Source organism: Phoxinus phoxinus, assembly GCF_949152265.1.
Source record: "Phoxinus phoxinus genome assembly, chromosome: 5".
Classification (NCBI taxonomy): Eukaryota; Metazoa; Chordata; class Actinopteri; order Cypriniformes; family Leuciscidae; genus Phoxinus; species Phoxinus phoxinus.
The window spans coordinates 32727282-32753101 of NC_136880.1; the positions used below are offsets into that span (position 1 = coordinate 32727282).

The 25820-nt window shown below is 37.0% G+C and overlaps 4 protein-coding genes and 1 long non-coding RNA gene across 10 annotated transcripts; 3 read left to right on the top strand and 2 right to left on the bottom strand.

Moving 5' to 3' along the window:
• The first annotated feature begins 1682 nt into the window (after positions 1–1682).
• ltb4r2b (leukotriene B4 receptor 2b) lies at positions 1683–6354 on the top strand. 3 transcript variants are annotated; one of them, XM_079612158.1, is made up of 6 exons: positions 1683–2553; positions 2649–2778; positions 3706–4279; positions 4995–5195; positions 5285–5325; positions 5403–6354. In XM_079612158.1, the coding sequence occupies exons 2-6, from the start codon at positions 2738–2740 to the stop codon at positions 5605–5607; spliced, it is 1062 nt and encodes a 353-aa protein (XP_079468284.1). In that variant the 5' UTR covers positions 1683–2553; positions 2649–2737; the 3' UTR covers positions 5608–6354. The 3 variants fall into 3 exon arrangements, with proteins under 3 accessions (XP_079468284.1, XP_079468285.1, XP_079468283.1); XM_079612157.1 differs by having other exon boundaries at positions 2427–2553; positions 2712–2778; XM_079612159.1 differs by lacking the exon at positions 2649–2778 and having other exon boundaries at positions 2302–2553.
• Positions 6219–7331, bottom strand: LOC306998241. Its single transcript, XR_013797532.1, has 4 exons — positions 7043–7331; positions 6670–6690; positions 6452–6495; positions 6219–6352 (listed from the first exon to the last, which is right to left on the bottom strand). It is a non-coding gene; the product is annotated as an uncharacterized lncRNA (long non-coding RNA).
• A 410-nt stretch (positions 7332–7741) lies between these two features.
• Positions 7742–10579, top strand: sdr39u1 (short chain dehydrogenase/reductase family 39U, member 1). Its single transcript, XM_079612160.1, has 6 exons — positions 7742–7911; positions 8388–8494; positions 8912–8994; positions 9093–9214; positions 9463–9615; positions 9849–10579. The coding sequence occupies exons 1-6, from the start codon at positions 7896–7898 to the stop codon at positions 10274–10276; spliced, it is 909 nt and encodes a 302-aa protein (XP_079468286.1). The 5' UTR covers positions 7742–7895; the 3' UTR covers positions 10277–10579.
• Positions 10580–11976: 1397 nt separating this feature from the next.
• mettl17 (methyltransferase like 17) lies at positions 11977–17761 on the bottom strand. Of its 3 annotated transcripts, none has more exons than XM_079612477.1 (14): positions 17103–17265; positions 15863–16001; positions 15581–15730; positions 15420–15507; positions 15264–15345; positions 15114–15187; positions 14702–14796; positions 14549–14619; positions 14346–14453; positions 13885–13953; positions 13681–13731; positions 13488–13580; positions 13093–13292; positions 11977–12951 (listed from the first exon to the last, which is right to left on the bottom strand). In XM_079612477.1, exons 1-14 carry the CDS (start codon positions 17178–17180, stop codon positions 12858–12860), a joined length of 1392 nt encoding a protein of 463 aa, XP_079468603.1. In that variant the 5' UTR covers positions 17181–17265; the 3' UTR covers positions 11977–12857. The 3 variants fall into 3 exon arrangements, with proteins under 3 accessions (XP_079468603.1, XP_079468604.1, XP_079468605.1); XM_079612478.1 differs by lacking the exon at positions 17103–17265 and adding an exon at positions 17636–17761 and having other exon boundaries at positions 12236–12951; XM_079612479.1 differs by lacking the exon at positions 17103–17265 and adding an exon at positions 16628–16743 and having other exon boundaries at positions 12236–12951.
• On the top strand, positions 17368–24387 carry parp2 (poly (ADP-ribose) polymerase 2). Of its 2 annotated transcripts, XM_079612475.1 has the most exons (18): positions 17368–17412; positions 17698–17783; positions 18052–18252; positions 18333–18503; positions 18722–18795; positions 19000–19050; positions 19422–19518; positions 19618–19693; positions 19784–19886; positions 19985–20135; positions 20249–20387; positions 21467–21530; positions 21648–21782; positions 21932–22059; positions 22901–23000; positions 23084–23182; positions 23978–24102; positions 24193–24387. In XM_079612475.1, exons 2-18 carry the CDS (start codon positions 17711–17713, stop codon positions 24350–24352), a joined length of 1947 nt encoding a protein of 648 aa, XP_079468601.1. In that variant the 5' UTR covers positions 17368–17412; positions 17698–17710; the 3' UTR covers positions 24353–24387. The 2 variants fall into 2 exon arrangements, with proteins under 2 accessions (XP_079468601.1, XP_079468602.1); XM_079612476.1 differs by lacking the exon at positions 17368–17412 and having other exon boundaries at positions 17649–17783; positions 18725–18795.
• Positions 24388–25820: the final 1433 nt, after the last annotated feature.

Consider the following 25820-nt stretch of genomic DNA (forward strand, 5'->3'; position numbering starts at 1 on the left):
TTGATACCCACAAGAATCCATTCCAACACACATTTTTAAAAGCAGAAACACATTCTCTTCTGCCCAATAGAGAATTCCCTGGACAGACACCAGCGAAAGTCTTGTCTGGCAAACAGGTTCTGAGAAAAACATATTTCATATTCCTTTTCCACATGCTTAAACATAGTGGCTATTTTTGTTTTAGACAAGACACTGATGCTGAAAGTTTGTCCATCTATGACGCCATAACTACAGTCATTCTCTCTCTCTCTCTCTCTCTCTCTCTCTCTCTCTCTCTCTCTCTCTCTCTCTCTCTCTCTCTCTCTCTCTCTCTCTCTCTCTCTCTCTCCCCCATCATACTTTCCCCCTTCTATGTCCCTCCCCTTCCTTTTCCCCAACTCTTTATCCCAGTTCTCCCTCCTTTCCCTCCCCCTGTAAGATCTGTTTCTCATTATCCTCTGTAGTCTGCACTCTGTCTGAGACGGGAGATGAAAAACTTAAATAAACATGTTCTCTCTCTCCCTCTTTCTGCTTTCTGACAATTCTCACAATAATTATCTTTTGTCTTATTTTAAAGCTTGTCTCAAGTTTGATGCTTAGAAGTGAGCTTTCCATGGCATCTGTTGCTTCATAAGTTGATGTACAGAGGCATCTGGCTGGGATTCATCAGTACTGGAATTACATTCCCATTTAATTTAGTGATGGGAACAGCCATAATTCTGGGAGAGAATAGAGCATATAAAGAGCCTTTTTTGAAATGGGATCTTATGATCTTACTGTAAGCACATGGCTTGATTGTGAGGTCGCCCATTTCATCTAGTTATATAAATATCAGAGTTATGCATGAGCTTCTCATCAGCAGCAATCTGTACTGGCTTCAACTATATACCATCCACTAGACCAAAAGCATATTTATGGGAGGATGTTGCCATCATGTGGACAACAAAGATAGCTAGTATGTTTAGTTCCCACACAGCCTCCAATCACGTCACAATGACATATATGCAAATTTGAGTAACTGTAAACTTCATGCAAAGCAATGATTAAGCAGCTCACTTTGGTGCTCTATTGAACCCAGTCATGAGAGTTTGGAGAAGCTTATGTTACTCATGGGAAACAGGTCACTGAATAATGACCCAGAGGTCAGAAATAAGGAAGTGTATTTTCTCGCTGTCTTCCACCCCCCCCCCCCCCCCTTCTCTCTCTCTCTCTCTCTCTCTCTCTCTCACTCTCTCTCACACACACACACACACATTTCTCATATAGCTATTAGTAGTTTCCAGTTTGGGGAATGGTTAAAGTGCCATATTGTCAATAGTCACTGAAAGACATATCTCGTGTGTGTGTGTGTGTGTGTGTGTGTGTGTGTGTGTGTGTGTGTGTGTGTGTGTGTGTGTGTGTGTGTGTGTGTGTGTGTGTGTGTGTGTGTGTGTGTGTGTGTGTGTGTGTGTAAAACCAATTCCCTATTCACTGACATAATTTTTCTCATCAAAAGAATCATTTTGGGTTCCCCAAAGATCACAGCAATAGCAAATCATCCAACCATCCAATCAATTCCTGATGGACAAAATCAAGTCCTGCCCCACATTGTTTTTAACTTATGTCACAATATTCAAGCTGTAACTTCTGTTTCATGCTGACTTTAAAAGTGTGAAGAATGTTCTTCATTGAACTATAATGCCAAAACTTTTATTTTGAAGGGCACACATTTCCTGGATGAATCTGAGACTTGAATCTGCTCTTCTATTTAATACTCTTTATTAATACCTTGCTAATAAGTATATGGCTTCAAAATACATTTGAATATGGCAGATGAGTTGTATGAACCTCTTTTATGATACTTTTATGCTTCTTCGTCGTCTTCTTCTTCTTCTTTTTTCAGAGCTCAACATCACCTTTCTCTGGTGATTTTCATTAGAATGAGTGGCCATTCATCAAAATGTCTCCTTTTATGTTCCACAGAAGAAAAAAAGATAGTATGAAACATCAGGGTGAGTACTTGATGCCAATATTCATATTTGGTGAATATTGGGTGGGTTGTGGATTTTAAATCAAGATATTTATGTGTCAAGAAAAAAGTCAGAAAAGTCAAAGCAAGAACAGAAGAAACATGCCAAGGCATGTAACTGTGTGATACACCTCATCCAATCCTTTCCGCATTCTTCTGGCACGCTGTAGCCTGCAGGTTAAAAAAAAAAACTTACTTTCATTTAAAAAAAAAAAAAGACATGGAGAATTTGGTGTGTTGAAACATAGGGAGGAGAAAGAGGATGGTGGTGAGGAGGAGTATATTTGAACAATATTTCAGAAGACTAGCAGTTTAGTAACAGAAAGTAGCAGTAGGGCATTGATGAGTATGAGTGTGCTTGATTATTAAATAGCTTATAACATTTGATAGAGTGAGATCACTGAAAAACAATATAAACAAACTTAAGAAATTTAGAATAAGATGTGAAAGTTTATCTGAGAGCCAGGGGAAAGAAATAGAGAGACCAAGTCGGAGACCACACAACATAACCAGGTCACTTCAGGGAAAATACATTTCAGCCATTCGGATCTAATCAAGTGTATTTGGTGAGTTACAAGAAACTATTTGATTTTCAAAGTGGAAAGACATTAGTCTTATTTCTCATGCCTGTATTTTTCCATCTCCATCTTTGTCCTTTCAGGACACTTTCTGTTGACGCAACTCTGTCCAATTTCTCAATTTCACTCATCTTTGCCGTTCTGAGGTCAACAACGTGCGTAATCAGAACCAATGATGACATTGCCGACTGGACAATCTTATCTTCTTACACTGTAAGGATTACAATACTGAATATATTCACCACAGTTCAATTTGTGAATATCCTTTATGCTATTTCTTTAAATGCCTTGTTTAGCCTACTTGTTCTTGACTTTAAATGAGGTATTCTTTTCTTGACAATTGCTGTAAAAAAAAATGAAATTAGTACTTTTAGATAGCAGAAGAGAACTTTTGGGATGAGGTTGAGGACAAACCGAATCCAACGGATATTGCAGCATCTGAGTGGCTTTAGTTGAGCGCGAGATCACAGCAAGTTGCAGCACGTTGTTTCCATGCATGTTTTTTTCATTGATGGCAGATTACTGGCTGAATTTCAATAATTACGTGGTTGCTGAGAGCCCATGCTTGATGCTGGCTCATACTTTATTTGCCCACTGAAGCAAACATTATTAAAGAAAAAAATCCTCAATAATTCATCGTACATTATCTGAATTATAGATAATATGGTCAAATATAATAGTTTTTTACCCCACCTGATCATGTGCTAATAATAATTTCAAATTAGTCTAGAAAATAAAAGTACAATGTTAAGTTTAGTTATTTTTTTCAAATATTTTTCAAGATTAGTGAAATACGTTTCAATTTCTTATAGGCTACATCAAAATGTGATGTTTGATTCAATGTGTTACTTATAATTTCTTATTAATTATTTGTGAAATTTACTATCAAAGTGAAAATTGTTTGAAAGTAAAGTAAATCCTATACCATTTTTTCAGTTTATAAAAAATTAGCTGACAAATAAGTAAATACATAAATAATCTATCCTAAGCTAGTTTCCTAGTCTTACCTGTAGTCAGGATAGTCTGTTGACTGGTTTTATAGGGATTTTAGACACTTATCTTTAAAACTTTTTTTAGCAGGGTTATATGGTTATGAAACAATTTCCAGCTTCAAATAACATTGCTTTCTGATTCCATCAGTTCTTCTGACGCCTTCCTCATGGGATCAGAAAAGGGGAACACCTCCATGAATAACACGCCAACAAACGATATTAAGGGTGAGAGCATTGTGGGTAACACTATTGGGGCCCTCATCCTCAGCATTGTCTTCCTCCTCGGTGTTCCTGGCAACCTCTTCATTATCTGGAGCATCCTGGCACGTGCCCGCAAACGCTCCGTCACTACCCTGCTCATCTTCAACCTGGCGTGTGCAGACGGTTGTCTGATGTGTCTGACGTTTTTCTTTATAATTTACCTAGCCACGCAGAACTGGATATTTGGAGGTGTCATGTGCAAGTTGCTTTTCTACTTGTGCAATACAAACATGTACGCTTCTATTATGATCATTACACTGATGAGTCTACACAGACTAGTGGCAGTGGTGTGGCCCACATACTTGACTGCTTGTACTCGTAGACGGATGGTATTACTTGTGCTCGGGGGCATGTGGATTGTCGTATTCCTTTTGGCACTTCCTGCTTTGATATTCAGAGTAGAAACAGTAAATGAAAAGAACCGCACAATATGTGCAACTCATCACCAGCATCGACATCATGTGAGTAGTTTCTCTTTGCTCCACTGATGCTTGAATACTTGATTATGATTGGTCTATCCATGGTCCATAGCAATGCTGTATATATCAAACTGCTTAGTATTGTATTTCATATCTCTCATATCACGCTGCAGACTTGCTCTCGTTTCATATAAACAGTGATGCTCAACCAATGGGCCCGGGGCTTCTATATTGTAACAGGGCTCTAGGATTAATTAATTTAATTTAAATTGAGTTAAATTAAACTGAATTAAAATACTAATAAATAAAAAACACATCAAGGTGTTAACAGTATATTTATTTGAAAAGTTCTTATTTCATTGTGAAATGTTATTATTGTTAAGAACTTTTTGTTTTATTAAAGAATATACAGTTCTAGAAACTGAATATATTTACATATATTTGAAAACAAGCTGCTTTATCATAAATGCATACCAGGGAAATTATTGTAATTTATATGATGAGCCTTCGTTGGACAAAAAGGTTGAGATCCACCGGTATAAATGCAACTGGTGCAATCTTTCATTTTAGTTATTAATCATATTGAAAATTACCTCAAAAAACTTCAGTATTTAATACTACTGTACTAGTATACGGTAGAACTAATAATATAAACTACTACAGGTGATCCATGTTTTGTTTTTTTCCATAATGATTTGCAGACTGTGAATTATCCTTACAAAATGTCATAATTCATACATAATGTCATTATGAACAGGTGGTATTCCAGTACACAGTTGAGACAGTGGTGGGCTTCCTGATACCATATGTGATCATAGTCAGCAGTTATGTGTGTATCCTTCGCCGCCTCAGACAGACCATGTTCAAGAGAAGGATACGATGTGAGAATCTTATTCAAGCCATCATTGTGACGTTCTGCATTTTTTGGCTCCCATATCATATTATTAACATAATGGAAGTAAGTATTTTATTTAAATCCATTAATCTTCCCAATCCTATTATATTGTGACAAGTGTATGAATTAATTATCATTTGTCTTCTGGTCAGGTGGTGGCAGCACTTATACAAAAGGGACCAACCCAAGAAATGTAAGTGGTGTGCTAAAGATTTTAAAGAACAGATATTTCTCCAAAAGTTAACCACCACCTTCTCTGTCTGTCACCAGATTGGAAAATATCTCACGGTCCAGCCGTGCGGTTACATCCGCTCTGGCTTTTATCAGTAGTTGTGCCAATCCTATCCTCTACGCCTTTGCTGGACGCTCCTACATCAAAGCTGACGGCCTGGCATTCATGGCCCGACTCTTTGAGGGCACAGTCCTGGACTATGGTGCCCGAAAAAGCCAGACCAAAGAGGTTATCAGACTTTAAACCTCATGGAGTGGAAAACCATATAAATGAATCTAGGACAATACATATTGATACTGTCAGGAATACACTAGCACAAATTCACAAGGCAGCTTTTTAAAAATGCACTCGTTTAACTCAATTGATTTAAATGAGCCAATTCACCTTCATATTAAAATGACCTTTCAAGTTTGCAAACAGTTTACAGTGCTGTTATACATAGGAATAATCCTGGTAAATCTGGAGTGGTTTTGCATATGTAAAAAAAGAATCTTGTATTCTCATGTAAATATAATTTGTACAAAGAGTACTTAGTGTGTATGTTTATTTTTACAGGAGTGCGATTGTGAAATAAATTTTCATGCTCATGTGCACTTTAGATTTATACTTCGTGCTTTCACTTGTCAGTACTACAAACTCAAATGCAGGTAGCAAAGACTTCAGGACTCTGTTTGAATGATCAAATATCTAAGACAAATAGTTTGAAACACAATTTCATAGGATTATGCATTAAATTCACACAATGAATTAAGCCAGATATAAATGAGAATTTATTGTAGCGGTTTCAAATCTTTACATCACTGACAGTGACAGTATATATTGTGGTCACATTTCAAACTAAGACAGCATGCAACTCAATGCACAAATCACAATTATATATTCTTATGTTAAGAAGCATAGAATAGTTTGTCTATAGCTGGCCTATGTAAAGACAAATTAAACCTCAATCAACTCCATAGCAGAAAGTCAGGTCACATGAAGTAAATACCTAAAACAAAGAAAAAACAAAATACACAGACTTTGAATAAAAAGATATCAGACTGTTCTTTAAGGATGCACTTAATGTCAGAGTGAAAGAAAAACCTACCTTATTGAACACCCCCCTGCTTACATTCTCATAAATGGAGGTTCCTGCAAAACATTAGCAATGATGTTAGACCATTCAGACTAAACTTAGATTTGTTTTAACCAACAGGCACTTTTTCAGAGCATGTCAATAAAATCACTGAATTTCATAAACACGGACGCATGCAGTTCATCACTTTGGTGCAAGACAAACAGGAGAAACATGAGATTTGGACTCACCATTTCCATAAAGACGGGTCCCTGTAAAATAAACAAATCATCGCACATTAGAATGTATTCAGATGGAAACCATAACATCCCATAGCTTTATTCCGCAGCTTTAACCAGTCAGAGCAGTAGGTTTGTAATCATTAGATTCAGGTGAAACACGGACTGCAAAATCATCATGTTTAGGTTGAGAAGCTGCGCACGTGGTTCAGGAAAAAAAAAAAAAAAAAACGTTATTATATAGCCGGGTATAACATGCGGCGTCTGGATGTAGTTAAAGCAGATAAACCTGCCAATTCAGCTACCAACAAAACTTGTCATTGAAAACACGTAACTTATTGGCTTTCAGTATTGCTCTAAAATATTAATCAAAGGTTAAACTCACAGAATACGCTCCAATGGGTCCATTACACCGGTTTGGTTATGAAAAAGCATCCTTTTGACCTGTAGTTTTGTATATTTTCTAAAACGATCAGAGCATGTAGACAGAGAACTATCCACTTTTCGTCTAAAGGTAAAAATAAATCAAATATATATATATTTTTATATAAAACACTATATTAATAGCAAAAAAACTAGTGCTAAGGTATTAATACAACTAAAATGGAATTCAAAAAAATATTTCGATGACTGCACACTAACGTTACAACACCATTGAGATTTGAAAGCAGAAAGGATGTTCCTGTGGCATGAGGCCGAATTTATCTCCTAACCAACCACGTGTTTCTACAGACAAAAGTGCTTCCGGTTGCGGGCGGCACCCCACCCCCATAATTTATAAACTGGATCATTAAATTCAGGCAGCCCAACATGATGTGATTTAAGTATAGAAAAGCGTTGATTAATTTTTATGTTATAGGAATTATCAGCAGACATAGTATGATGCATTTAAAACAGTAGTTGTGGGCATATTTGAGAAGGCAAAATAATTCCAAAGATTAGTTTTACTAAAAGCGAATTATTATTATTTATAATAACATATTTTAAATATTATATTACATATTGGTATGGAATATCATTGTTGCATAGTTAAGTACAATGTTGATAGTTTTCAGTTAAAGGAAGGTAAGCCGTCCTTATCAACATGGCTGCAATTACGCTCCAATTTGTGTGGATCACGTGGTACATACGACCTTCGTAGGCATTTATTTTAGGCACAGAAGTAGCATGCAGAAATATGTGAGAGAAGTGGATTTCTGCAAGTTGTCAGAATAAACGGACTATACTTTACAAGCATAATGAGAGTTGTAATAGGTATATCACATTTATCATTTTGTTCGTTATTCCTGCATGATAGCGTAACAAAAATAGCTGTGTGTGCTGGTTTGTAACACTGAGAGCTATTTTTGAGACATTCGCTAGAACTTATTCATGTATTCAATTATCCTGGAACCTTCTTTGATTGTATGTGATTGTGTTATGATATGGCTGGGTTCATTTATCAGGCACTGGATACATGAGAGTTTGATTTTTCTTAAGGTGATCTGTTTCGTAAGTGCTGTAACAGCGCATGCGCGTGTACACGTGCACGAGATGGCTATTATTATTATTATTGGGCTGCAAATGTCATATGCTATATATATATATATATATATATATATATATATATATATATATATATATATATATAATCTTATTTCATACGGATAGATGGTTGTACCTTATATTCTCTATTTGATTGTAACATTTATAAAGCTTTACTTTTCTCACTTTTTTTCCACTCTAATCAGGCGGAGGCTCGGGGTTTGTGGGTCGTGAGCTGATACGTTTGCTAAAAACTAAAGGACATGAAATCACAATCATATCCAGGCAGCCTGGTCCAGGACAAATAACATGGGTATGATGTAGGCTAACTTACATTAAAGACTATTGATAAGCATCAAAGTCCACCTTTACTTATGATTTTTGGTATCTGTTTATGTCAGTGGTGATTGGTGAATATATATTTTTCACTAAATGTATGATGTGTAAATACCTCTTAAATGTAAAGTTAAATGTAAATGTTGATGATGAGGCTACTTTGACCTATGTCAGGGGTGCAAAACTCTTGTTACTGAAGGGCCAAAGCCCTGCAGAGTTTAGCTTCAACCCTAATTAAATGCAACTGATCCAGCTAATCAAGTCCTTCAGAATTATTAGAAAACTTCAGCTATGTGTGTTGGAGCAGGGATGGAACTAAACTCTGCATGTATGTGGCCCTCCAGAAAATTAGTTTTGGACCCCTGAGTCCCTGACCTATGTTTACTTATCACAGGCTGATGTAGAATCAGGGGGCCTCCCGCCATGTGAGGGCGCTGTGAATCTAGCAGGGGAGAATATTATGAACCCTTTGAGATGGTGAGGACTTTTTTCCCCTCAGTGTATATAAATAAGTATCTTCCCTTTAATATGGTTTTATTAAAACTATTTTTAATATTTTGTATTTGAAACTCTAGGTGGAATGAAAATTACAAAAATGATCTGTTCTCCAGCCGAATAAACACAACCAGAATTCTTGCCCAAGCTATTGCTGCATCACCTACTCCACCACATTCATGGGTGCTTGTTACAGGAGTAGGTAAATAAGTGGTGGTGTTTTGGCAAGCTAGACAAAATATTACTTTTTTAAATCAAATAATACAGAATAACTTGACAGAATAATCTCATTCACTTCTCTGTTCATCTAGTCTTGTCTCCTCTATACTGATTTGATAATTTAAAGGGGGAAAAAGTCAGAATAATGTTGTTGTTTCTTTTTACAGTTATTTTTTAATTGTGTATGAATTATAGACTTTTTTTGCAGTTTTTCTCTGATTTTGTCTTCAGCGTGTTATAAACCTAGTCTTCAAAACCAGTACACCGAAGAGAGCAACTGGACACCATTTGACTTCCTGTCTCGCCTGGTAAAAGAGTGGGAGGGGGCAGGACAACTTCCTGAAAACTGTGCTAAGAAAACAAGACAAGTGATCATCAGACCAGGTGAATCTAAAAAAAAAACTTTTAATTCATTACAAATACCTTTATTCAACAAGGATGCATTAGTAAAATTCCGCTTCACCATATATATTGAAAATATATCAAAATAGAACACAGTTGTTTTTAATAGTAATATTTTTACAATATTACTGTTTTGACAGTATTATACAAAAACAAGTCTTGCTGAATCTTCTGAATGGTAGTGCAATTATGTACTTTCTTCCACTCACTTTCAGGTGCAGTGTTAGGGCGTGACGGTGGCGCCATGAAACAGATGATGATTCCCTTTTGGCTTGGCCTGGGTGGGACGCTTGGCTCGGGACGTCAGCCCTTCCCTTGGATCCATGTTTCAGACCTTGCTGGCATCATTGCCCATACCTTGGAGCCCCATGAAGGAGCACCATCCACTGAGCCAGATGTATTTAATGGAGTTGCGCCTGCATTGAATACAAATTTTGAATTCACTAAAGAGTTGGGCAGTGCTCTAAAAAGACCTACCATCTTCCCTGTGCCTGGCTTTTTCTTGGATGCCGTCCTCGGTTCTGAAAGAGCTGTTATCCTCACACAAGGCCAGAAAGTAGTGCCCAAGAGAACTCTTGACTCAGGCTTTGAGTTTCAATACCCAGATCTTACTTCTGCTATAAAAGAAATTGTTGGAAATTAGTGATCAGTCGAAACCTTCTTTTATGCATACTAGTGCAGTTATAACATAATTTTTGAATTGAATTATGCATATACAAAATAAAGCTTGCTTGTACAAAAACAAATAAACAAATAAGAGAAACAATGGTTTAACTTTCGTTTGATTGTCTGTCCCTCGTAAGAACGAGTTATATGTGTCTGTCTGTGTGTACAAAATGAGCACTGCATTTGTAAATAAATGTCTACATGAAATGTTTTGAGTCCAGCTGTGGTATCTCTGAGTATATTCCATCATTAGATGATAATAGCAGATGTTATGTCTCTCATGACTTTGAGTGGCTATATTTGGCTCATCAGTCAGATCCATGAGGTCATCCTCTAGATGGAACGTTTACATATTTTTCTTCAAAAACTACCATTGGAACAAAAGCACATCAAACAAATCTGTGTATGGACACAATTCACATACACCAGCTTTTTAATCTTAGATTCACTTAGATGTGCGCAACATGCTTCTAAGGAATTTATAATGTTACTGCTTCCTATAAAACTAAAAATACGACCAATAGTAATATAAAACTTGTTAACCTCAAGATGAATTACAACTTTGTGGAACTGATAGTGTTTCTTAACTATCCAAAATTGCACATATATGAAAATAATACTCATAATTTTTTTTTTGAGAAGTTGACATTTCTAGTGTTGTATCTTGGTATACTCCATGCAAAACTATTTTAAACAGCATTTCACTTTTTTATTAAGCATGCTGCTATTTAAAATAAAGATGAGCAAAGACAATTTTTATTTTTATTTTAAACGTACAACTTCCCCTATCCAATACTGTTTTTATTCAGTGCCACGAGAACAAGAAGTATTACAGCAGTCAAATTATTTACAATTGCTGCCTGAAAAAAAAAATCAGTTGCGTATATTTTAATGCTTTTAAAACACTACATGTATTACATTACATATTTTAATGCATTGGTTCCAAAAGGTTTGTGTACAATTTTAAATGTGTAAAATGTAAGAAATGTGGTTAGTGTAAATTGTATTTTTTAATAAAATACACAATTACATTATGTATTACTTTTTACATTTAAAAAATATACATGAAAAAGGTCTATGGATACGTCATGCCTCAACTACCCAATCACTGCGAAATCATTTACATAAACACCACCTTGAATGTTCTACCGAGTTTCGTGTGCTATATTATAACAAACGAAATAACAATTATCTGGGAAAATGAGTACCTGAAATGTTTTATACCTTTACGTTTTATAAATGTTTTACTTCCCATTACCTAAATGACTCACCATCTATGTAAAGTATTGTTCAGTAGCGAACATATAAGTAGACTCGCAATCCACGTCATGATTCAGAGCGGAAGGAAGCTCACTGTAGAGGTCACATACTGAGTGCTCGTCACTCGTCCAATCACCTCGGGGAAGGTCTGAGACAAGAGCCAATAGCTGTCCTCGCAGGACATCATCTGAACGGATGAGCGAGCGCACAGAAAATACGGGTCACCGCGCGGTGTTCTCGCACGAGACGTTGATAATTGCGCACATTTCAGCAAATCGACTGATGCGATCCCCGCTGACTTGGAAACACTCGCGGCTGGCGAATGAGTTCAATGTGTGAGCTAGCACAAGCTGCTAGAACCCAATTCAGACTACTCTCCCTCCGCTCTTTTGCTGATTAATATGTATTATTATTGTTGCCCGGTTTCATAGACAAACAACAATGAAACCTGAAAAAAAGCATGTTTAAGCTGTTTTAAATGACAACAAGTTGCACTGACATTATTTTGTTATGCACACAGTAATGTTTTTTTTTTTCTAAGGCATGTTTATAAAAGCTACATAAATGTCTTAATTCAACTAAAGCCTAATCCTGGTTTAATCCAAGCCCTGTCTGTGAAACCAGGCCTATGTATGGGTTTGTTAAGTGTACTTATTATTAAATAATAAAAACTAATAGAATGCTACTTATATTTAGAAGAACTATATTATATACTGCTGTTAACTCTGCCTTGAGGGGAATTATTAATAGCATTAATACGTATAACTTTATTGACAATGAAATCAAAATGGACATTTTCTTATTTTTATGGAACATTCCAGCATTTGTTGTAAATTATTTATCCGAGCACAATATGCACATAATTATTTTATTTATTATTTATGTGCCTTCAATTTTTAATCAAAATAACTTTCCTTCCATCTTGCGACAATGTCTCTTCTTTTCTCTGATGACATGTTTACTGGTGCTAGGGCGGGACAACCTGTCATGAGATCACCGCATTAGCAAACACAACCATCCAATCAATCCCCGATGGACAAAACCAAGTCCCGCCCTTCTTGTTCAGAAGCTGTTTCACTCCAATATATGTCACAGTAGGGAAGAACTATTGCAGCTTCAATTATGATGACATTCATTTGGATTTGGGGCTTCGATACTGGTGAATAGTGAGCATTGGGTTCAGTGCATTAGCAAATCACAATCAGGTTGCATTGATCAACTAGTGTATTTGGAAAGAAACATTACAAAAATCCAACTGTAATCCACAAACACTGCATTAACAGATTATCGTAGTAGCCTCATTGAGTCTCGTCGTTTTCAGTGGACTCTTCTGCATGAAATATTGGCAGCAGATCTCCCCAGTCACTGTTACGAGCACATCTGTACATGTCCCTGTTAAAATGGACAACAAAAATCATTGTAAAAACAACCTGTATGATCTCCACCTGCATAACATAATAGAGGTAGTAATCTAGGAGGAGGTCATTCACTGAAAATGCAAGAAGAGATATATTAAATTAAAGCATAACATACTTTCCATGATGACGGGCTGTAACAGCGAGTTGTTTGAGTTCTCCATTGGCGCAGCACAGCTGACACTGAACATGTCTGGGTCGGCGACGGACTTGTGCGATCAGTCTGGCCATGTCCCAGTGCTCAGGCTCCTGAGCCTTCTCTCCATCGGACCTGGATATAATCAGGAAACTGAACTTCTCCTGCTGCCTCTCTTGGCTCTGTAATGATTGATTCATATAGAGAGATGGGGGAGAGAAATATATAATATAAATTGGATTATACAACCATCCATAGCTACTTTATAAATAGCCAAAATGTTGACATCTTATGAAAACTACAGAACAACAATTCAGTTATTCAAGATGAATGTCACAATTCGAAAGTCAACAGCTTGAACACAGTTTTGAACATACCTGAGATAAGGGCAGAGAATAGTAGAACTGGGTGAAGTTACAGGGTACCACAGGTCGCTTGATCATCTTGGGACAAGGCAGCTCATGAGTGCACTGTTCAAAATGAAACCCAGCAGTGGATATTGTCAGCTACATATCAGTATATCATATTAATGGAACAAATAAGGATGGTTTCAATGATATTTCAACCTACAGGAGCAAATATAGATGGTCTCCTCAAGTCATGCTGTACCTCCTCTTCACTCTATAGTTATACAGCAAAAGTTTGAGAGAAATTACATCAGACACTTCCTGGTATTTCTGAAGATTTCTGAAAGATGCAGTTCTATCACTACCACTTCAAAACAGAAAGACATATTTTAGCAATTTGACATACAGCAAAAAACTTATAACATACGTTAAGTATAGCGTCTCTAGCCTCCATTAAGATTTGATGGCCATCTTTGGTTCCATTCTCCACCAATACCTGTACAAAGTATCAGGAACCGCATTAGGAAAACGTAATTCTGTTAAGATAGCAGTGTTATTTTAGCAATATTTATTTAAAGTATTTATTATTTTTATATTTTCAGTTTTCACTTTAATTCTAGTAATTTTGTCATTTTTTTTATTTAGCTTTGATTAATTTTTATTTCAGTTTTAGTTTCAGGAATTTTAGTACTTTAACTTAAAGTTGAAATCAAATCAAATAATACAATTTGGAAGTGTAGTTTATTTCGATTAACAAAAATATTTTTAGTAGTTTTAGTTAACAACACTGCAAGACAGTAAAAAAAAAAAAACTATATTCAATGTCACAGTTCCATAATTGATTAAATTAGTTTAATCAATAAGAATAACTCGAGCATCATCACTCACAAGGTGGGAGTTGGTTTTTCTCCAAAGTGTGAAAATAACATTCAGTCGCTCGTTCAGATTGGCCAGTTCTGACAAAGAGAAAGCGGCTACCACAAGATCAAACTGCACCTGTGGAAAGGAAATACATTCGTTTTATTCAGTTGTGTAAAACCAATGTATCATTTGGGCAAATAAATTCAATTAAGGATGTCAGCTGAAGATACCTTAGGAGAAACAGGGAGGAACTGGCGGAAATATACTTGCTGGATTACAGGGTTATCCATCTCACTGCCCCCTGTTTGGTACAAAAGAACACTTTTTTTCTGAAGATCATTTTATATAACACTGTGTTTAAAAGTTCGACTGAATGACCTTACCTCTAAGAAGTTGTTCTGCCAAGGTGTTCATGTCTCCAGAGCTGTCTACACAAACATACTCCTTCAGTGAGTCTCCCCAGAGTGAGTGTGATGCCCTGAGTGAAAGAATAAAAGGTTACACTTTATTTTACAGTATGTGTACTTACTGGTAACATAATGTAACTACATGGGTTAAGGTTAGGTTTAGGGGTAGGTTCAGGGTTAGTACCTAGTTATAAACAAGTTATTGTAATTGCTATAATAAGTACATAGTATGTACATGTACATAGTATCTACCGAATAAAATATAATATCAATTCACTAATTGATACACAATTAAAACATGTTAATAAATACCACAATAAATCAATCCTATTTATATGCCCCCAATGTTCTTTTCACTTTAGAATATTAAAATCTAAATCATACTGACCATGTACCTGTTCCGAGTCCTGATCCAAAGTCCATTAGAGAATATGGTACAAATAAAGGCTCTCTCTTCTTAATCTAAGATGTATATCAGAAAGACTGTTTACGACAGAAAAAATGCAATGAAAATACTGTTAAAATGTGCATTAAATACCTCATTTAATGCTCTGAGGACAGCAGCATAACCACCTGCTAGTCTAGCAGCCATATACACCAACCCAAGTTCTTCATTGTACCTTGAAATAAATCCAGAGTTAACCTCACAGTCCCATTCTACGACAAATGTTCCATACAGATGATGTATTTGTACCTTAGGGGAGTCCTGCGGTATGTTGTTCTTCTCAGTTCAGATAATACTCTGTTTTTTATTCGAGCCGCTAGTTTGTGGTCAATGCCATCTGAAGGAAATATTTAATAATAACTGTTTTATTTCCAGTCTTCAGTGTACAGTCTATCACATCTATAACTCACCTTTATGGATATCCCCCTCTTGCTCCAAAAATGTCCCTTCAAGAAGGGTGGCTTTCTCCCGGAGTTGTGAGGTTTCTATCGCTCGCTTCCTGCTCCAAAGGAAGTTGGACAGCTTATGTGCCCTTTCAGTCAGACTTTTTACATCTGCCCCTAAATATCAAATAGAGCAATTACACACACAACTATAGCGATATGTGATTGATATGTGCATTTCAGAACACAGCATGATTTGAATGCTCAAGACGCTAAAAAATATAGACTGGTCGATCAATGTTTACTTACTTTGTAAGACGGATTGTGCAGCTACCTGCAGTTGCTCCGGTAGGCGCACTGTTTTGAGGTTTGTCACACCGGGGTGATTTCGATGAGGAGCACCTTTCAAGAAGTCGGCCTGTTCCAGAGGTGCTGCAGAACTCTGACACTTAAAAAAAAAGGAAGAAAGAATTAGTATGTACATACAAGTACATTGCAGCTGGTTGGAGGGGAAGGCAGTATTTTGGTATCATTGAGATACTATTTGTTTTTTTCTTCTTCTAAATAATGCCTAAAAGTCCACATAGTTTCAGTTTTAGTAATTTTTAGTACATTGAGTTAAACTAAATGAAACTGAGAAATGTTTCCTCTGGAACTTGCTGTAATAAAATACTTTTAAGTTTTTACAAAACAACAAAAACAGTGAGTGCTACACGGGTGTCTTTACATAGCCACTGGTGCTCACTGGATAAACTGGAGGTAAACAAAAAATGATAAAGATGAAATACTCCGTGGTGAAAGTAAAAAGATTTTAATTAACTGGGCCAAATCAGCCTCCAGCCTTATTCAGGATATATATATACTTTATACTTTGATCCCTTATATTTGTCTTTTTTAGTGTGTATACCTCACATACATACCTCTTCACAGGCCACATTCAAGACCAATCACAAGTTTAACCAATCACTGCGCAGCAATTAACACATTCTCAATCTTTTATTATTTTACTGAGATTAACTCGTTCAAACAAAACGTTTTGTCAACAAAAAATACTCTTTTCACGACACCTCTTACCATTATTTAAACGAACAGCTATAATTGGATGATATATATGGAAGCTACTTTATTATTAAACCCGCAGCGGAAGGAAGCTCACTGTAGAGGTCACATACTGAGTGGTTGCATAGAGTGGTTGTCACTCGTCTATTCACCTCGGGGAAGGTCTGAGACAAGAGCCAATAAGCTGTCCTCGCAGGACATCATCTGAACAGATGTGCGAGCGCACAGAAAATACGGGTCACCGCGCGGTGTTCTCGCACGAGACGTTGATAAATGCGCAGATTTCAGCAAATCAACTGATGTGATCCCCGCTGACTTGGAAACACTCGCGGCTGGCGAATGTGTTCAATGTGTGAGCTAGCACAAGATGCTAGAACCCAATTCAGACTACTCTCCCTCCGCTCTTTTGCTGATTAATATGTATTATTCTTAAGAATTCTTTAAGTATTCACATTAAGTATTCATATATGACGGATTAACGTTAACTCACCCGTTGCGCTTCTCTCAAACATAAAGCAAAATGGCATCTTGAACATTTAACATACATTCGGCTGCCCAGTAAATACATGTTTTATTCACAATTACTACACCTAACAACAAATTAGAGACTGCATTAATTTAACGCCGTTTACAGTCACTCGCTGTACGTTAACATCGGTCAGTATGAACGGTCGCGTGCTCATGTGGTCGTCGGCAACACGACTTCAAAATAAATCCGTGTAGAAAGAAACTGTGAACAATTCGTTCCTAGACAACAGGTCCGAGGTATTATACTTTTGGCGCCAATCAACATCTCTCAGGTTGTTGTTGAAATCCATTTCAATCTTGTGATTATTAAAATTTTAGCAAGAGAAATTTGTGACTTTAACGTATGTTTTGTTCAAACGTTTGTCTTAAATTTTTTTGCCGCCATATCCATGGCTGTGTGTGTCGTGTGGTCGTGTCCCATGTAACGTAGATGATGAGGAAGTGAACACAGACTCATATATTAACTTACACCACTATCTGAATAATTGAGTTTACCTCATACTGATTCGTCAGCAATTGCTGACATTTACGAGAAACGTTTCCTCTCATTTTAGCAGTTTTATTGAAAGCATGCGACGAACAAGGAGTTGCCGGGGGAAGTCTGTGGCCGATTCAGGCAGTGAAGCGTCAGAGACGAAAACAGGTATCAATTCACTTCCAGTGAACATGCCTAAACGGCTCAAAGTTTCACAATCAGCAGTTAAAGTCTGTGAGTCACACATTTAATTAGCAAACATTCACACTTAAAGCTTTTCTAAATAAATGTATAAGTGCGTAGCATAGCCACACCAATTTGATTTAATTTAATCTCTAAATTACTTTATCTGTATAACGTTAGGTGTGACACTGGTTTAGGTTTTCATATTTTACATAAGAGTGATTATCTGAATACAAGTTTTTATTCTTTCCAGTTTGGCAGTGGAAGGGGGACGATGAGTGGGAACCGTATCCTCCAGCTGTCTGTGTCCAGCTGGATACAGCAAAACAGGCTGGAGAAAAGTCGGTGTCACTGGCACTTGGACCTGGTTATGAAGTGGATCTTGTGAAAATGACTCAAACTAACACTGTCACTAAGTACAAACGAAAAATACGCCTTCAGAAAGTGAAGCCAGGTACGCCTGTGTGTATTAGCATTAGATTATGCATCAGTATCTGGCACAGAAAACTAATAGCAGTATTTGCTGTATTGCAGAAGATTTGAATGAAGGGGATGCTTTGAATGGTAATAATGAAGCTGCAGCTGTTCTTCCAATTAAAGAAGAGAAAGAGGAGGAAGAGGAGCAACCCGTTTCCAAGAGACGCAAAGAAGGGAGGAGTCAAAGGGTGAACAAAGCCAAGCCCGTTGTAAAAGAGGAATGTGAAGGTGATGCTTCCCTAATATATTCACTTCCCTCGACTTTAATTTTCGTCCCCTATCCTTCAATCTCCTTTCAAATTAAGACACCTTCCACAACTTTTTCAATGAAAATAAAATATGTCCTGTCCTAAAAAAAATTCCCACACAAATGCATCACATTATGTTACATAATTGACTTTTCAGATTGATTTTAACTGTTGTTTTTTCCCCCTCCTGTTTTTAAGAAGAGGTTGTGAAGACGGTGGTTATGAAGGGAAAAGCCCCGGTTGATCCGGAATGCAAAACTAAAATTGGAACGGTAATTTCCTTATATTGTAAGAGACCTTATGTAGCCACTTTTCAGCGCTGCGCTCGTTGTGTTTGGCTTCCGGTTTGTATTTTCATAGCATGAAGGTAACTGTTGCGTAATCGCCTTTAAAATCTTCCCTTTTCCTCAGGACACACACTTTGTTTGCTTTAATGCATTCTTCTGATTAGATTTCGTTTCTTTGGTTATTCACAGGCCCACATCTACAACGAGGGTGCCGATGTGTATGACGTAATGCTGAATCAGGTAAATATTGAAGATGTTACAATCCTAACTGTTCAAAAGTTAGGATTTTTTAGTGTCTTTGAAAGAAGTCAATTGTACTAACCAAGTCTACATTTATTTAATCAAAAAATACAGTAAAAACAGTAATATTATGAAATAGTATTACAATTTTAAAAATAACTTTCTATTTTGATATATTATAAAGTGTAATTTATTCCTGTGACGCAAAGCTGAATTTTCAGCATCATTACTCCAGTCTTCAGTGTCACACGATCCTTCAGAAATCATTCTAATATGCTGATTTGAAAAAAAGTTGTTCTGCTTAATATTTTTTTTGTGGGAACCATGATAGACATTGTATGACATATTTTAATTTTACTCTTGCGTTACAGACTAATCTTCAGTTCAACAACAACAAATATTACCTGATCCAGCTTCTTCAGGATGACAATGCAAAAGCCTACAGTGTTTGGATGCGGTGGGGACGAGGTATGTTCAGAAACACCTCAGATGGTCTTTACCAGGCTGACCTTTGTTATCATGATGTTTTATTATTATTATCCATGTTCTTGTTGTTTTTCTCTTCAGTTGGTAAAGTAGGACAGAACAGCTTAGTTAACTGTGGGGGGAATCTAGCTCAGGCCAAAGACACCTTCAAAAAGAAGTAAGTTTATCTTTTACTTTATATCATCAATGTTATTTCCTCATATATGATATGAGTGGATGAATCGGCATATAATCTGCTTATATTCAGATTCTTTGACAAGACCAAAAATGAGTGGGAGCATCGAGCACATTTTGAGAAAGTTGCAGGAAAATATGACATGCTGTTTGTAGACTACAGCATTGAAGACAAGGTAAAAATAAAATTCTGTGCCCAATCCATTGTTCTACATTGCATTTATGTTTCATTCCTTTTTATAGTCATATTAAGACCTATTTTTCCTTTCACCAGGAGAAGGAAACGGCTGTAGTATCCTCTCCACTTCAAAAGCCCTGCCAACTGAACAGCAAGGTCCAGTCTCTACTAGAGCTCATATGTGACCTCAAAGCCATGGAGGAGTATGTGCTTGAGATGAAGTTTGATACCAAAAAAGCCCCGCTTGGTGTGTGTTTGTGCATTTGTGTACCAAACTGATGAAAATAATTTAGCACATTCTTCATGATGGAAGATTGCAAATGAAACAAATTAAGTAATTCATTTTAATTTTCCCTAAAGGAAAACTAACTACTGAGCAAATAAGAGCTGGCTACGCCTCCTTGAAGATAATTGAAGAATGTTTAAAGAGGAAGAAGAGTAATAAAGAACTCTTGGATGCATGCAACCAGTTTTACACTCGTATCCCCCATGACTTTGGGTAAGTTGCACTACGTTAAAAATTTTGGGGTCAGTACGATTAAACAGTTTGTTAATACTTTTATTCAGCAAGCATGCATTCATTTGATCAAAAGTGACAGCAAGTACTTTACAATGTTACAACATTTTTCTATTTCAAATACAAAAAAAAAAAAAAAAAATGCTGCAAAAAACCTTTCTATTCTGAGAATCCTGAGAATTTTTTCAAGATTTCCACAAATATTAAGCAGCACAACTGTTTTCAGCATTGGTATATCTTGAGAACCAAATCAGCATACAAGTATGATTTCTGAAGGATCGTGTGACACTGGAGTTCTTGACACTGGAGTAAAGGCCCGATATACTCACAGCGAAATTCTTTTTTGTTCTTTGGTTAGGGTTAAAACGAAGTTCGGAATACGTGAGCAACAATATAGCAGATTTACTGTATTAAACATGAAAAACAGTGTCAGTGTGACAGTGTCTCATTTCATCAGAAGTACAACTTAATTTTCTACTATAAAGCTGCTCTCCAGTGTGTTCATGTTTTCACTCGCCGACGTCTGACCTCGACAGACTGAACAGGAGAAATAAACTGGAAGAGATTTCCATGTGAAAGAAGGCAGAGCCTCAGCGCACACCTACCTATTAGGTAATCGCCATCGACCAATGGTAGTACGAAGGTGTTTACCAGCTTTACCAAACTTTTCCGGAAAGTTTGTTTTGGCAAGCTGTTTCGAACTGCCAAAGCGAACTTTGTTTCGGCCTGATTTTGTTCGAAATGATGTCACAGCAGTTCGTTCTTTGATTTTGCTTGAAGTACCGGTATATCAGGGAAGTATATGCTTTGCCATCAGAGGAATACATTTAAAATATAGAAAATAGTTATTTTAAATAGTAATAATATTCCACAGTTTTACTGTTTGCTGTATTTTTAATCAAATAAATGCAGCCTTGGTGAGCATACGAGACTTATAAATAAAAAAATTAAACTTTTGAACAGTACTTTTGAACACATGGCCTCAGATTTTACATTTACGTGTGTGTGTGTGTGTGTGTGTGTGTGTGTTTGTGGTTTCTGACTACTCTGTCCTCATTTAGGTTGAAGACACCACCCATAATACGCACAGAGGATGAGTTAAAGGAGAAAATCGCTTTGCTTGAGGTGTGACATTGTAATCACTATAGGAAAAGCATTGTTGATGCTGAATGGGTAGAAGTGATATGACAATTTATATTTCACTGCATTCTCATAGAATTGTCATTGTTTTCGGTGTTTTAGGCTCTAAGTGACATTCAGATAGCAGTGAAAATGGTTCAGTCTAGTGTTCAGACTGACGAGCATCCTTTGGACAGACATTATCGCTCTCTACAGTGTCGTCTGGAGCCACTGGATTCTCACTGCAATGAATACAAGGTACAGTACATGGGATTTACCACTTTTTTTTGTTGAAATAGTATCTTAATAGTAATATCTTGCATGGTGGATGTTAAAAACTTGACTAGTCGATTTTAAAATATGTAATTTTGCACATCCCAAAACACAAACTGTCTGTCTTTGTGTAGGTTATAGAGAAGTATCTTCAGTCCACTCATGCACCCACCCATAGTGACTACACAATGACTATTCTGGATGTCTTTGCTGTGGAGAAAGAGGGCGAGAAGGACAACTTCAACTCTGAGCTGGAAAACAGGTACCAAACCACCTTCCACAATTACACTTTAATGGCGCTTTTCCACTGCATGGTACGGCTCGGTACGGTTCGACTTGGCGCGGAACGGTTCGGCTCGCTTCGCTTTTCCACTGCGTGGTACAACTCGACTCGGTACGGCACGGTTCGGTTCGCTTTAGCTCGGTTGCTTTTCCACTGCAGTTACTACCGCTTCAAAGTGGGTGGGACTGATCGTTAATAGTTGTAGGTCCGGTGGTAGCCGTGTGCGGCTAAGAGCTGTGCTACTTCCCCTCCTCGGCAAACAACGAGAGGAACGTCTGCACCTCGTCCACTGACCACGATTCAGCCATTTCTTGTTTGATTTTTTTTTTACTTTTTTGTCAAGTAAATACTCTAAAAACAGGTGCTACTGCGTTGGCTGTTCTCTGGCTATTTAAATATAGCGGGTTTAGTGTCTCGTGTCGCAAATACAATGACGCTGAAGTGACGATTCTGTCTGACCAATCAGTGATCTGCATTGTTTTCACGTCACATTATAGTATCGGTACGGTACGCTTGGAACCTCAACAGAGGTGGTACCATTTAAAGCGAGCCGTACCATGCAGTGGAAATGCGCCATAAGTGAGCCGTACCGATCCGAGCCGTACCGTACCATGCAGTGGAAAAGCGCCAAAGCGTGCCGTGCCGTACCGAACCGTACCGTACCATGCAGTGGAAAAGCGCCATATACCCCTTAATGCTCTATGTAAACAGGCGGTCCCTTAGATTCTGGTCTAGTGTGTGCCTCATCCCATTTTAATAGATTAAGACAATTTTACCATGTGTTTCAGATAGTAGAAGTTGTTTTTGTGTGTGGATACAGGATGCTCCTGTGGCATGGCTCTCGACTGACGAACTGGGTGGGGATCCTGAGTCAGGGGCTACGAGTGGCCCCTCCAGAGGCTCCCGTGACCGGATACATGGTGAGACGAACAGATACTGAATCACACAAATATTATCAAAAGAAGAATTCTAATATTATATTTATCATATTTTTCTCCTCTAGTTTGGTAAGGGGATCTATTTTGCTGACATGTCATCTAAAAGTGCCAATTACTGCTTTGCCAATCAGAAGAACAACCAGGGACTCTTGTTGCTGAGCGAGGTTAGTTTTTTTGTATAAACATCAAATTATCTGCTCCCGTTTGCTTAAAAGTGAAGTAAGTGATTTCTAAGAAACACTGTTGATATTTGAAATCAACCCAAACAAACACACCCCTTCCTTCATTAGTCTGACCCCAAAACGCACAAACAACCAATGCAAGAGTGGACAGCTCTTAATCATAGATGAAGCAAAGCAAAATACTGCGAAGATGGAGAGCGGCAAGGAAGAAAATTAACATACAGTACACGAGTATATACAAGCGAGTTTGTAGCTTGTTGCAGAACAGCAGCTCCAGACTACGGCTGTGCGCTTAATAGAAATCGCAATGTGAGCATGTGCAATTTCTAAACCGCAAGAAAGCTCGATTTTTCCGCAAGCCACCTCAGTGTGCAATCTGAATGCAGTGCGCCTAAATCTAGTGCGAGAACAGAACAAAGCGGGTTTACCATTATGACATGGATGAAATCACAGAAACGAGGATGGTGAATTCAGGGCAGGATAAGGACATGGCCTTGTAAAGTTTTTTTACTATGCCATTAAAGCTACTTAAATCTGGCCAAAATTGATATCACGATATATTTCTTCATTTCGGTCGATGCGATATACCGGTAATTCCTATATCGATATGAACAATGTAAAATATAATTAAATTATATTATTAATTAAATATAATAAAAAAATGTATTATTTACAATTATTTTAAAGATGTAAAAGCTAAAAATGATTAAAATCTATTTAAGTGTTGGATAATTAATTTCAGATATATGTTATTTTGTTCACTTTTTCCCACCACAGGTTGCCCTTGGGGATAGTAAAGAACTTTTGGATGCGGATTACACTGCTGACCAACTGCCTTCTGGGAAACATAGTACAAAAGGCCTGGGGCAGACTGCACCTGACCCAAATAACTATGTTGCATTGTGAGATGACATTTAAATTTTTCCATTTTATATTTTAAATGTTTGAGTCATAATTGCTGTACTGAATATTTGTTTCTCGTTCTCTCTCAGGGATGGTGTGAGCGTACCCATGGGGCCCTCAGTGAAGACTGGGGTGGGGCAGAAAGGAGGTTACTCTCTCCTTTATAATGAGTACATTGTTTATAACCCTGCTCAGGTACAGATGAGGTACCTCCTCCGAGTTCAGTTTAACTACTCTTCGCTGTGGTGAGGCTGAGGGGATTCTTTACATTAAGCACACTGACAGTCTGAGGTGAAGGACCTAGTTATACAGATGGATTTGAATAGACTCTCAAAAACGCTAAAAAAAATGGCATATTGTTCTGTTAATGTTTGTTTTATCTCTAGTTGCAACCTGAAGCTGATATGGGTATTTTCTATATTGGAATATTGCAATTATTAATCGAAATAAATAATTAAATGTATTTTCTACTGATATAGTGTCGTGATTTTATTTTTGATTAGATTAAGATGAGAAAGATTATCATAAATGTAGTATTTACATTGTAAGTCTTTAAATGTCATGCTTTGTGTTTGTGTGTGCAGATTTGAAATGGCGTTGAGTGGGCCTCATTCATGGGTATTGAATCTGTGTAAACTGATATTTCTTATGTAAATATCGCTTTCAGTTTAATTTGCATAAGAATGGTTGTATGAGCAATTGACAGGATTTTTTAAATATAAAGTCAGATGAATAGAAAAGAACAGTATTTACTTAGAGTAAAATCTAAAAATGATTAAAACCTGCTTAAGTGTTGGAGTAGCTCAAACCAATGCATTTGATATAGAAAATTAGTGGATTAAAATGAAGCAAATGTCAATAATTCGTTGCTTGGCCATTTAAGCACCAGAATGCACTATTTAATGTGGAAAAACTGGCTCTTGGTCTAATGGACCCTTATCACATTTCCAGGGTTCTTAGAAGCAGATGTTCCCATTTGCTACAATAGCAAAATAAAAAATAGATAATGTTTTCCGACATTTCAAAAGAGGGAAAAATATCATGAGATTGATTACAGCAGTCAGAAAAGAGAATTTTGTGAAATTTGCCATCACTCCATTCGCCACTGTTTTAGAAACAACCTTGCGGCAGTGTTAATTTTAACTGGCAAGGTAATATAACACAAAGTATATAGCGTGCAAAATTAAAAAAAAAATATATATATATGCAGTATTTAAAAAAAGACTAGATTTGCGATGTTGATAACTGCGGAAACGTGTCTTCAGAGTCTGTAAAAGGGTCCATTAATATTGCAGCTGAGGGTTATCACAGTGTTTATAGAGTTCAATGATAAATTATTAGATGAACAAGTTAACACGTCTAAATATTTTTCATATTAATGTTTAAAGCCTCACCTTTGTTCTACACAGGCTTTAGATAGTTTCATATCTGACTTAGCTGGACATTGAGATGAATAATAATGCTAACTGATAACTTTCTCCAGGTGTAGTAGACTTGTTTAGAAGCAGTTTTTTTACAACTCCTCTTTCAAGCTCCAAAAAGGACAAAAACACTGATTTGTGAAGTCATATGATGGCTTTTTGTGAGGAACAGAAGTTATTTTGCTGAAAATTTCCCCATCTTCCCTTCTCATTGTTGTCTTGTTTGGGACATGACACACATGAAACTGTAACCTGTCATTGTATGGCAGATTGTGTGAAGATTCTTTAGAATCTTA